At 52.2% G+C, this 12091-nt stretch overlaps 1 protein-coding gene across 3 annotated transcripts in view; it reads left to right on the top strand.

The window, feature by feature from the left end:
• Positions 1 to 12091, top strand: part of KIF26B (kinesin family member 26B) — a 470603-nt gene that overhangs the window by 383505 nt on the left and 75007 nt on the right. For all 3 annotated transcript variants that reach the window (XM_058701126.1, XM_058701127.1, XM_058701128.1), the window contains 3 exons: positions 1734 to 1827; positions 2836 to 3098; positions 6603 to 6786. In XM_058701126.1, the coding sequence (XP_058557109.1) occupies positions 1734 to 1827; positions 2836 to 3098; positions 6603 to 6786 (541 nt within the window). The remainder of the gene's footprint in view (positions 1 to 1733; positions 1828 to 2835; positions 3099 to 6602; positions 6787 to 12091) is intronic.

Raw genomic sequence — 12091 nt, 5'->3', positions numbered from 1 at the left:
AACAATACAAGATGGACAGGTCATTGACCACTGGAATTGCAGGAATTCAGCAAGGGGAGCCCCGTGAGGCCACTCCCGTGTCTCCTGTGGCCACTGGCCTTTGCATACACAACCAACTCTCAGCCCTCGTCTGTTTGGTGGCTGGCTCCAGGTGGGGCTGTGAGCCCCCTGGCCCCCCTCCTCACTTCATGTCCAAAGGAGGCAGAGTTCATGCAGCAAGAACTTCTCCCCCCTCTGCAGAGGTGCCCATGGGGAGTTCCAGATTCTACTGCTCGGGGCGCCTGGGGGCTCAGTGGACTGGCCTCCGACTTTGGCTCAGGTCCTCATCTCACGGTTCATGAGTTCAAGCCCTGGGTCGGGCTCTGTGCTGACAGCAAGGAGCCTGTTTAGAGTCTCTCTCTCGCTCTTTCCCTGCCCCTCCCCCACTTGCGTGCGTGCTCTCCCCCACCCCGACACCTCAAATAAATAAACATTAAAAAGAATATTCTACTGCCTCAGTCTCAGGGCTTCGAGCCAGCCTCTCACTGCCTAGGTCTTGGGGGTGTGACAGACCCTGTGGTCCCCATGACAGCCTTGTCCTGCCCCCCCAAGTCCAGGAGGAGCCCCCAGCAGAGTTGTTGAGGCACCACCAGAACAGACAGCGGGGTGGGGGTGGAGTATGGTTTTTCAGTTTGGGTTCAGGAGAGAAAATCGATTTCCAAGTGTTCACGCCCGTTGTACTCATGCAGCCTGGAGCTGAAAACTGGATTCCCACCGGGAGGCACGCTGCCCCGCCGACCGCAGAGCCCGGGTGTTTCACACCTCTGAGTGCATCCCAAAGTTCGGACTCTGGCAGGAAGGGGACAGCACACAGTGCACTGTTTTGTCCTCCTGGAAGCCTCAGATGCTATCCAGAGAGTTCCCAGACGTCCCAAGTCAGGCCACAAAATGTACTGAGTTCTTGTCGTTTGAGGAGCAGTAGCTTATTGGGTGTTAATGGGGAAATACCGAAAGTTCTCAGAAGCCTGGCCCCCTCCGAGGACTTGAGAGTCATGTGGCAGACGAGACACAGCAGGCTGAAGAGCATCCATTATAACACGCTGACGAGGGGCCTTTGACACTGTACATTGTTATCTGCCCAGAGAGAAAGAAAGGGCTGGTTTTGAAGAGAAGGGGACGTGGCTCAAGAACGAGGAGGGAGGTTGGGAGAGAGAGTCGATGTAGATCACCAGGCCCCTGCTTATGTGAGAAATGCAACGTTTCCCAAGGTCATTTTCTTGAAATGGTATGTCATCTTTTTCCCACTAACAAGCTTGGTCCAATTCTATGCTGTGTGTGTGTGTGTGTGTGTGTGTGTGTGTGTGTGTGAGTGAAGGAAGGATCCAGTTAGCGGAGGGCCAGTGGAAAGTCTAAATGCCTTGTCCAGCAGCCCAGAAGGGCAGATCAGGAAGGCCACGAGGTCCATGAAAACGCCCTGTGCTGTGGTCTCGTCCCAGCGTGTTGCTGCCTGGCCTGCGGAGGCGGCCGCTGGAACGGGCTGCAAGTCAGCAGAAGGGTGGTTTGCGGGCGGTGTATGTGAGGCTCGGGCTTGCGAGAGGCAGAGGCACCGGACGGTTTCGAGCGGCCCAGAACTCCTTTACGGCCTCACCCGTCCGTAGCGCCCCAGCCATGGGACCGGAGCCCCGGGGCGGCGGGCTCCCCTCGCCGTTGCTCACGGTCCACTCACTGCACGTGTCCCCTCTTGTGTCCGCCAGGCCGAGGTGTGTGCTGGAACCGTGGCGGAGGTGATCCAGTCTGTGGTCAACGGGGCGGACGGCTGCGTCTTCTGCTTCGGCCACGCCAAGCTGGGTCAGTGAGAGCCGTGCTCGTCTCTGCTGTTAGTGTTCCGAATCACGCAGCCCGTGCTCCGGCGCGGGTCCCAGGGTCTGCGTCAGCAGATGGAAGGCGGCCGCCTGGACTGAAGAGTCACCAGTAACGGTTCCTGCTGCTAAAATGCAATGCCCGTCCCAAGTGGAGACCCAGTCACCTAGGAAACGGGGTGGGGTTCTTCCCACTTGGCCCAGGTCAGGGCCGCGCCCAGAGAGCCAGCAGGAGGAGGGACCCGCACCGAGCAGGGGCTCTTGGGTTCGGGGCGGTGGATGGAGCCCTCCGGGGAAAGCCCAGAACCGTGTCAGGACCTATCTGGGGAGCACCTGACAGCCGACCTTGCCTCCCAGCCTCTGGCCTGTGCCGGAGCGAGAAAGGACAAGGGGGTCAGGGGGCCAGGGGAGCACCCGGCCAGGGGGGTTGGATGATTGGACCCCCTTAGGGTGCCTTCGTACCCCTGGCCTGTGTCCCTCAGCTCGGCAGGCCTCACTTTCCAAGTCAGTAATTTGGGGTGCTCCCAAAGCACCCCTTTGCAGGGAGGGAGGCCGGTTCTAGGCCGGGACAGAAAACTCATTTCACCTCACTTCTGTCCTCTTGATCTCTGATCAAAGCGGCAACCCAGAGCTTAATAGAATTTGCTCATGCTATAAAAAGAGACACAGCATTGAACTTGAGGAAGGATATAAAGTGTAAGTATGTGCAGTTAATCTGTGGGGTGGTGATAAAAAGGGCCGTCATAGCGTTGAAAGATGTCTGCCTTCCCACCTTGTGTGAGACAGTGCAGCGACCGGATGGTGTGGGATCCTCCTCGAGGGGAGCGGTGACTTCATCCTGTCTGGGCGCTCACGTTCTTTATTACAGCCATTTAGCGCGTAGTACCGGGAAAGGCTTACCGCTTCCCTTGCCTCTTCCTCTCCTTCCTTCCCTCCCCCCACCTCCCCTGTGGAGGGGGACACTCAAGCCCTGTTCCTGCCTTGCCTCGCCCCCCAGGGAAATCCTACACCATGATCGGAAAGGACGACTCCATGCAGAACCTTGGCATCATCCCCTGTGCTATCTCCTGGCTCTTCAAGCTGATAAACGAACGCAAGGAAAAGACGGGAGCCCGCTTCTCGGTGCGGATCTCAGCCGTGGAAGTGTGGGGCAAAGAGGAGAACCTGAAGGACCTGCTGTCTGAGGTGGCCACGGGCAGCCTGCAGGACGGCCAGTCCCCGGGCGTGTACCTGTGCGAGGACCCCATCTGCGGCACGCAGGTGATTGGCTCTGGAGCTCAGTGTGGGGGAGGTGGGGGGGGGGGTCCAGAGTGGCTCCTCGCGGGGGAGGCTCCCCTGTGACTCACTCCACATGCACACGGAGGAGGCTCGTGAGTGTTTACTTGCAGGTGGACAGGGACTTTACGGCCTGCAGCTGGCTGCAGGGCCATCGGCCCCTGACCTAAATATTTGTACCTTGGATCTGACAGTGAGCAGCAACCACAATTATTGGAGCCCTCGGGGGCAAGTTGAATTCACTTTCTTTACGCCCCCTCTCAAGAAAAAAAAGAAAGTACAGTCTTTCTTTTGTGTAACAACAAGCCGAAATATTTACTGCTCTGCACAAATAGCTCCAGCCATTACTGGCCCTGTTTACGGCTCTATAAACTGTGTTTCTGGCACTGGTTTACAGCTGGGTTAGTAGTGCTGTAGGAAACGCTAATAACCGCTTTCTAATTGGAACCATGAAATAATTGCTGGAACCGTGGAAGCCAAGAGGGGCTCCAGTCCACCTTCGCGGGAGGTGGTGCCTGTTCTGTGCGTCTCACGCTTGCTGGCTGACAGCAGGTGGAGTGAGTCTGGTTCCTACCCAGAAGAATCTGCCCTTCCAATCTCCAGAAGGCTTTATTTCCTAGTTTTTTTCTGATAAGTGTTCATTTTGATGAGTGCCTGCCTCATCCCCGGTGGGATTGTTTTCTCGGGCGAGGTTCCCTCCAAGTTGCACCCATCTGTTCACACCTGGCCGTGTTCTTCCCCGGCTCAAAGCACCTCAGATCCTTCCATTTCTGTTATGAATCCCCCATTGCAAACCTCCTCATGATTTGTGGGGTCCTACATGACCCCTGCCTACCTTTCCAGCATCGTCTCTTGCCACACCTCTTTTTTTTTTAATTTTTAAAAATGTTTTTTTATTTATTTCTGAGAGAGAGAGAGAGAGTGTGTGTGTGTGTGTGTGTGTGCAGGTGGGGGAGGGGCAGAGAGAGAGGGAGACACAGAATCGGAAGCAGGCTCCAGGCTCCGAGCTGTCAGCACAGAGCCCAATGCCGGGCTCGAACCCACGAACCGTGAGATCATGATCTGAGCCTAAGTCGGACGCTCAACCGACTGAGCCACCCAGGCGCCCCTCTTACCACTCCTCTTAAGTTACATTCAGGTCCCTTAAAAAAGGCAGCGCCCCTCAAACTTCACTGTGCATATGAATCACAGGGGATCTTGTGAAAATGCAGGTTCTGGTTGAATCCGTCTGGGATGGGGCCCCTGCTTGTGAATTGGTAACGAGTTTCCCAGTGATTGAGCACACTTTCAGTTGGAGGGCACTCAGACACCAGCCATCGTCCCTCTCCCCTCTGCACATCCTCCCCTCTGGCTCTTCATCTGGCAAAGTCCCTATCCTTCAGATGTCACTTCTTCCAGGAAGCCCTTTTAGATGGCTCTACTTGGTCAGCTGTGACTGCCCAGTTAGTTTAGTTTCCCAGTGATTGAGCACACTTGCAGTTAGAGGGCACTCAGACACCAGCCATTGTCCCTCTCCCCTCTGCACATCCTCCCCTCTGGCTCTTCATCTGGCTAAGTCCCTATCCTTCAGATGTCACTTCTTCCAGGAAGCCCTCTTAGATGGCTCTCCTTGGTCAGCTGTGACTGCCCAGTTAGTTCTCCCACTAAGGGTGGGTACCATGTCTGACTACAATTGGCCATTGGTAGTTTAAAAAAATTTTTTTTTACATTTATTTATTTTTGAGACAGAGAGAGACAGAGCATGAACAGGGGAGGGGCAGAGAGGGGGGGGGAGACACAGAATGGGAAGCAGGCTCCAGGCTCTGAGCCATCAGCCCAGAGCCTGACGCAGGGCTCGAACTCACGGACTGTGAGATCGTGACCTGAGCTGAAGTCGGACACTTAACCGACTGAGCCACCCAGGCGCCCCTACCGTTGGTAGTTTTAACAGAGGCATCAGATACCACTTGGATGTGGAATCTAATCAGAATCCAAACCACTTGGTCATTGAAAGCCTAATCCAGCAGTCCTCAAACTGTAGTCTTTCTCAGTCACCTGGAGGACTTGTGAACACAGGGTGCCGGGCTCCCCCTCTAGAATTTCTGATTCAGTAGGCCTGGGATAGATCCCCAAAACATGCATTTCTAGCAAGTTCCCACGTGACGCCGATGCTGCTGGTCCAGGGACCACACTTCACTTTGAGAACCACTCTTCTGAAGCATCACGGCACCTGTGACAGAAATCAGTCACTTTGCCTGCTGTTGCCTCTCCAAGAGTTACCTGGATGCTCAAATATGCTGTGGCCTCTGTTCCCTTTTGTAATAACTCTGCCCGTGAAGCCCCTACTTGGGTGAAGGACCCGGTTAACTGAGGGCTAAGAAGACATCAACAGCCTCTTCATTTTAACTCTTCGTGTCGAAAAATCTCAAAAAACCCTTTACCTTTTTTTTCTGTCATAGTCATTCAGAACGGTGACCTCAAACACCCCAGAGTCTCTCTTTGAAGTTCGGGGATTTTGAAGGTCCCAGGTGCCAAGATCAGCCCTCAGAGTTCAGAATTACAAGTGCAGTCAGAGTCGGGATAGGAAAGTGTCAGAATGTGTACCGACCCCAAGGCACATACCACAAACCATTTCTTTGAGTAAATGAGATGTTTCCTTTTCTCCCCTGCCAAAAAGGGATGCTAGTCAAATTCTGATACTATCGTTCTCATTAAGGTTTACTCTGATTTCCAAGGGATCTCATAGGATTAGGACACGTGGCCCATGATGCTTTCTTAGTTAATAAGTACCATGAGCATGAATTTAGGGATTAAAGATAAATTAAACAGTAGAGATGAGACAGTCAAGTATGTTGGGTGTTTTCATGCATCTTTTTTTTTTTTTTTAATTTTTTAGTGTTTATTTTCTTATTTTTGAGAGACCGAGTGTGAGCGGGTGAGGGGCAGAGAGAGAGAGAAGGAGACACAGAATCCGAGGCAGGCTTTCCAGGCTCTGAGCTGTCATCACAGAGCCCAACGGGGGGCTCAAACCCACAAACCGTGAGATCATGACCTGAGCCGAAGTTGGACGCTTAACTGACTGAGCCACGCAGGGGCCCCCAAATGTTCTAATCTTAGAGATCAGGATGCAAAGATCCTGAGATCACGTCCCTCGTGTGTTCTTAGGTGGGTGGGTAGCTGAGGCGGGGGTGGGGCGGGGGGGAGTTTACTATCCTCTGCAGAGATCAGCCTGGGCCCCCTGCTCCCCGCCGTTCACTCGGATACAACCATTTGCTATTCATACCTGCTATTACTTAAATTGTGAACCTACGTTCCGTGCCATACGTGGGCTCATTATGGACTTCCAGAAATGGATTGGTTGGGAATTGCAGGTGAGTACAGGCCGTTGTTCTGGAAGGACCCTCGGCCTTCGAGAGGCACGCGGCTTTTCCGCAGAACAGAGAGGCAGGTGTGGGCGGCACGCCGGCCCTCCTCCGGCTGGGGCCTCAGCTCTCGGCTTGTGTCTTCCAGCTGCAGAACCAGAGCGAGCTGCGGGCACCCACGGCGGAGAAGGCCGCCTTCTTCCTGGACGCTGCCATCGCCTCCCGCCGCGGCAGCCAGCAGGACTGTGACGAAGAAGGCCACCGCAACTCGCACATGCTCTTCACGCTGCACATCTACCAGTACCGCATGGAGAAGAGCGGGAAAGGAGGAAGTAAGTGGCCCCATCTCCACCCAGCAAGAGACCCGCCGTCGAGGGCCACCGTGACCCTTTTTGTTTCTAAAGTGGGCGACGCGCCCAACGTGGGGCTCGGACGCACACCCCTGAGACTGAGAGCCGCGTGCTCTGCCAACTGAGCCAGCCAGGCGCCCCCTGACCCATTTTTCTTAAACGGGGTACGATTCCACCGGTATGGGGTTTGCTCACCTGGAGCTCCAGACAAACGTCGAGTCTGGACTGCGGTTCACTTTTGAGCTGTCCGGGGGCGAAGGTCGTTTACAAATGTAAACGTGAGCGAGAAGGTGAGCGAGAACTTGAAGCGGAAAAACAACCGTTTAGTACTATCTTTTTGTTCGCAACCTGTACAGGTGCTTTTCATGAAAGCCCGATATTTATGCGCCAGGCACCCTGATGATATGTTATTAATCATTAGCTTGAGTCCCCTCTGTGGAGCTGGAAGAAACAAAGGCATGCTTTTAAAATAATCTAGAAACCAGACTTTTTTAGAACCAACCAGATTCTGGCTGCCTCCGTCCCTTGGGTGATGCCGGTCAGTGACGTTCTTCTAAGCCCGGGGCCCAGGCCCTGCCCTGTGGGGAGCGTCACTGCCAGGAGCCCAGTCCCCTCTGGGCTACGTATTCGAAGCCAGCACTGACCTCGGTGCCGCGTTCTCCCCTTTGCCTGCCAGGTCGTGCACGCTCCACACACTGGGGAGTATCTCAGATGGGCTCTTGGACCATGGGCCCCGGGTCCGTGGACCTCACTGCACTTTGCAAGGCAATGTGAGCCACTAGGCTGGCCGAGCAGCAGCTTCAAAGCCTCTCCATGGCCACGTCTGAGGGCTTTCGAAGCACGGGCAGCTGGTCCCCCTGTGCCCTCTGAATGATTGCCCCAAGGACCTGGGTCCGCGGAAAACAAACAAGAGCCCCGAGTAGGAGATGAACCCCAGTGCGTGGAAACTGTGAAGCTAATCGACTAACACAGAGACCATCAACAAACCTGATTCTCGGTGGAGCCTGGAGTTAAGGCATCCAACTGGGATCCGTGGAAGGGCTTCCCGAGTCCTCCACAAGTCTTCTTGCCCAAGACATGGAAACCAGTAGCCTGGAGCTGGGTCTTGAGGACTTCTCTCCCCGCCCCCAGTGGAAGCTCTATCCTTCCCTAATCTCCACGCTTCTGCTCGCTCAGTCATCTGCCATGGCTCTTCCTCCTTAATTGTTGTTAATTTTTTTAGCGTTTATTTACTTATTTTGAGAGAGATAGAGGATGTGTGTGTGCACACGTGAGGGGGGAAGGGGCAGAGAGAGAGGGAGAGAGAGAATCCCAGGCAGGCTCCCTGCTGTCAGCACAGAGCCCGATGCGGGGCTCAGTCCCACAAACTGTGAGATCATGACCTGAGCCGAAACCAAGAGTCGGACGCTCAACCGACTGAGCCGCCCAGGCGCCCCCAGCTGTTATTTTACTTCAGGTTTAAAGAAGTCTGATTTACATTTGGTAAAACTTGCCCCTCTTGTGTGTTGTTAGAGGCATTTTGGCAAATCAGTACGGTTGCGTAAGCACACGACTGTCAGAGACGGAACAAAGCCACCAGCACAGAAAGCTCTCTCTTTGCCCCTTCTGGACAGTCCCTCCCCCCACCTCTCGCCCCTGACAACCACTGATCCGTGTTTCTCCTTTTAGTGTTGCCTTTACCCAGAACACCACATAAATGGAATCACGTCATCCCCATGCGGCTTTTTGTGTCTGGCATCTTTGATTTAGCAGAACGCATCTGAGATTCATCCGTAGTGCTTATCACTCGTTTGCTTATATTTCTGGCTGCCCTTGCCTTTAGTTTCAGCTGAGCTTGGAGACTTGCCCCTGCCCCTGCCCCTCCTCCTGCCCCCTGGCCTGAGATCTCACCATCCACCCCGTCCTAGGGTTGTGGTTCCCCGAGGCAGCAAGGCTCTGACTGTCAGCCCCAGCTGCTCGCTGTGCTGGCTCCTGCCTGGGAGTCTGGAGACACTGGCCCCACGTGCTGGGCACTGGGTGCCCCTGGAGACAGACCAACAGCAGCCCCAGTCTCTCCCGAAACCAGCCAGGGTCATAAGGGGGTGGGGGTGGGGATTGATTCTCAGCAAAGGGCTCGTGACATGGCCAGCACTTCCGTTTAGAAAAATTTCTCAAAGAAGGAAACAAGGGATTAGGAGAGGGATGAGAAGATCCAGACCTTTAAAATTCATAACAGAAGTTTATCCCCCTAACAGTCTGGGGGGCTGGCTTTTAAATCCTGCCCTCACTGTTTTTCCTGGATTGTGTCGAAGCAGCATGAATGTGGGAGTCTGAGAAATGTTTTGTTTTTTAAGCTGTTTTTTTTTTTTGAAGCTTTATTTCTTTTAAGCTGTTTTATTCTTTTAAGTCAATAATAATGGAAATAATCAGAGCCCGCAGCGGATTCTTGCACCGTCGGCAGAGAGTGACTCACAAAATATCCGGATTTTCAGCCAAGTTGCTTCCAAATGGCGCTGCGCGGAAGGTCTCAGGAGGTGGGGTGGTCTCCTGCTTCTGGGTTTCAAAACCACGCTGAAAACGGTGGTTTCCAGTTTTTCACTTTTGTGTGTGTGTGCACGCGCGGGGTTCTGCCCTTAATTTGGAACCCAAAAGGGGGAAAGGATCTTGAAAATAAACCATTAGTTAAGTTGCTTCAACTGTAAGAGCTTAAAGTGCAGCGTCACAGGAGCGTGGGCTGGGACGTTCCCTCGACCCACCGATGCTCCAGCGCTCAGTGCGTCCTGGGCACTTGCAGAATATTTAACATTCCCTTCACCTTCATATTTATACATTGTGAAGGCACATTGCTCTTAAATAATACATCCAGGGTAGAGGAAAAGGCAAGTGCCATTAATGGCTCCCCGGACTGGGGTGGGGGTGCTTTTTAATGTATCTGTAGGTGAGAAGGGGAGACAGTCCACAGACTGCCACCCACCTGCCACGACACCAGCTTCCTGGGAGCAGAGGAATCCGCGCCCGAATGTGCACAGCTTCCAGCCCGTGGCTCACTTGACTTCTGCGAATTTGTATCTGTTTAAAATATAATGAGAGATTTGAAGTGGTGTTTAAAAATGGAAGGTTTTGTTTACTTATCATAGATAAGTAATAATCCCTGTGGACCTGGCAGCCAGAACTCAATTAAAGGGAAGTTTATTAATTAGTTACCCTGCAGGGAAGCAAAGAGCAGAGCGTGAGGCTGTTAACTGGCCATCAGAGGCTCAGACACCGGATTCAGAGAGGTCTCTGCGGCAGGAACTAGACACGCCATGCACATACATGCACCGGAATCTTACGGGTATGGATTTTATACGCACATGCATGTACACACGTATGCACGTGTAAGGAAGGGGACGAAAATGTTCTAGATGTGTCTAGTCACAATAGAAAATTCTACGCTGATGTATTCCTGTTTTGCACATAGCATTAGGTTAAGCTTCAATATTTCCCTGTTTCATTTCTATTAATTAATTTATTTTGAGAGAGAGCACGCGAGCAGGGAAGGGACAGAGAGAGAGGAGAAAGAGAATCCCAAGCAGCATCGGCACTGTCAGTGTCGGGCTCCAACTCACAAACTGTGACCTCGTGACCTGAGCTCAAACCAAGAGTCAGAGGCTTAACCCACTGAGCCACCCAGGTGCCCCAAATATTCCCGTTTGAAAGGGTTTTTGGAACGCTTATGGGGCTGATTCCCCATGTGTCCTGGAGCCTTCCCCTGCTTTGCCAAGCTGATGTGAGGGGCGGGGGGGAGGCTGAGAACCCCCGTGGGAATTCCTATGTTGGGAAGGAGACCCTAAGGCCCTGATGATCGAGAGCTGTCCCCGAAAAAGATGGGTCTATCAGGAGTCTGTCCACTATGTGTTTAAATCAAATGGAGCATGTGCTGTATTTTCGAAAAATCAATGCATGTCTCTGTTACCTAGCTTAGCTATCTTTCTGGAAGAGAAGGACCATCCAGTTATCTTTCACATAAGCAGATGGCGTGAGTTCAGAGAAGTCCGCTCATGCAGCACAGGCCGGAGATGGTCCGTTGAGAAAGTCAAAAAGGAGAAACCTGTCAAATGACACATTCTCGTCATGAACCTTTTTTTTTTCTTTTTGCATGTAACAATCTCCAAAAAAACACCTCCTATGAACCTTTTATTTCCACTTAAAACGTACACATGTGTATTTATTCATTGATGTTCTGATACAGGGCCACGGCTTTCTCTTTGAGATGAATTTTCAGCCAAAGTCCTGGCTTTCATAAAGCATGCCCACGTTTTTATGTTAAGTTTCTTCTAACTGATCCAAGAACTTAAAATACACTTGTGCAGCCTGCTGGTATTAGACCTTTTCTAGATTCTTAAGTTTTTCCCCACTCTGTAATTTCTCATTTCCACCTAATTCGGCATCTCTTTAGAAAAAAAACCTCATTTTTATCACATCTTCCCAAAGCATTGAGTTCAGTTTTTAAAGAAACATTAGTTCCCTTTACACAGTCATATTTTATTGGTTTGCATAAGATAGGATTACATTTTTATCTACAGTAACAAGTGGCATAATTAGGTCCAGGAGGGAGCCCAGCTGACCTGTTAAGTATACAGCTCATTTTCAGGGAGCACAGACCGACAAGAAAACAGCCCGCTCTGGCCACACACATCCCATGTGCCAAGGGCATCAGGCCATGTGCCTCATAGGTAATGGCCGGGAGGCCAGGCAGCCCTTCCCAAACTTCACTGCACCTGAGAGTCACCTGGGGAACTTTGCAGTGAATCCCAGTGTCTGGGGCACACTCCAGGCCAGTGAAGTTAGGAAGCCTCCCGAGTGGGGGCCCAGGCATCCGTATCTTTTTAGGTGACTCCTCAGTGATTTTCCAAGGCGATTCTGACGTGCAGCAAAGTTTGGGAACCACTGAGTTAAAGACAAGTGAGTTCAGAGAGCATCTACATACTTTACAGTTAGCTCTGGATTTTCCTCTTAGAGTCAGCATTAATTTTCTAGGAGATGTTGGGCAATTTATTCAACATCTATGAACCCCGTTTCCCTCATCTACAAACCCGAGCCAATTCTTGCATTATGGGATTGTCGTAGGAATTCAGTGGTAGTAGGAGAGTCGCTCGATGAACGTGAGTTAGGAGAGTGGCCCAGAAATGGGGTGAAATTAGCAATGCTTCCTGTGCGGAGACTAAGGCACGTGGGTATATTGGTTTGGCCAAGCTCTAGACTTAACCCATACACAGAAGAGTGTGAATGAAAGGTGACTCAAGGCAGACTGAGTTATGGTCCCTTC

Source organism: Neofelis nebulosa, chromosome 15 (genome assembly GCF_028018385.1).
Source record: "Neofelis nebulosa isolate mNeoNeb1 chromosome 15, mNeoNeb1.pri, whole genome shotgun sequence".
NCBI classification, from domain to species: domain Eukaryota; kingdom Metazoa; phylum Chordata; class Mammalia; order Carnivora; family Felidae; genus Neofelis; species Neofelis nebulosa.
Note: the sequence above shows the minus strand (reverse complement) of the source record. Positions and strands in the feature narration are given on the sequence as shown.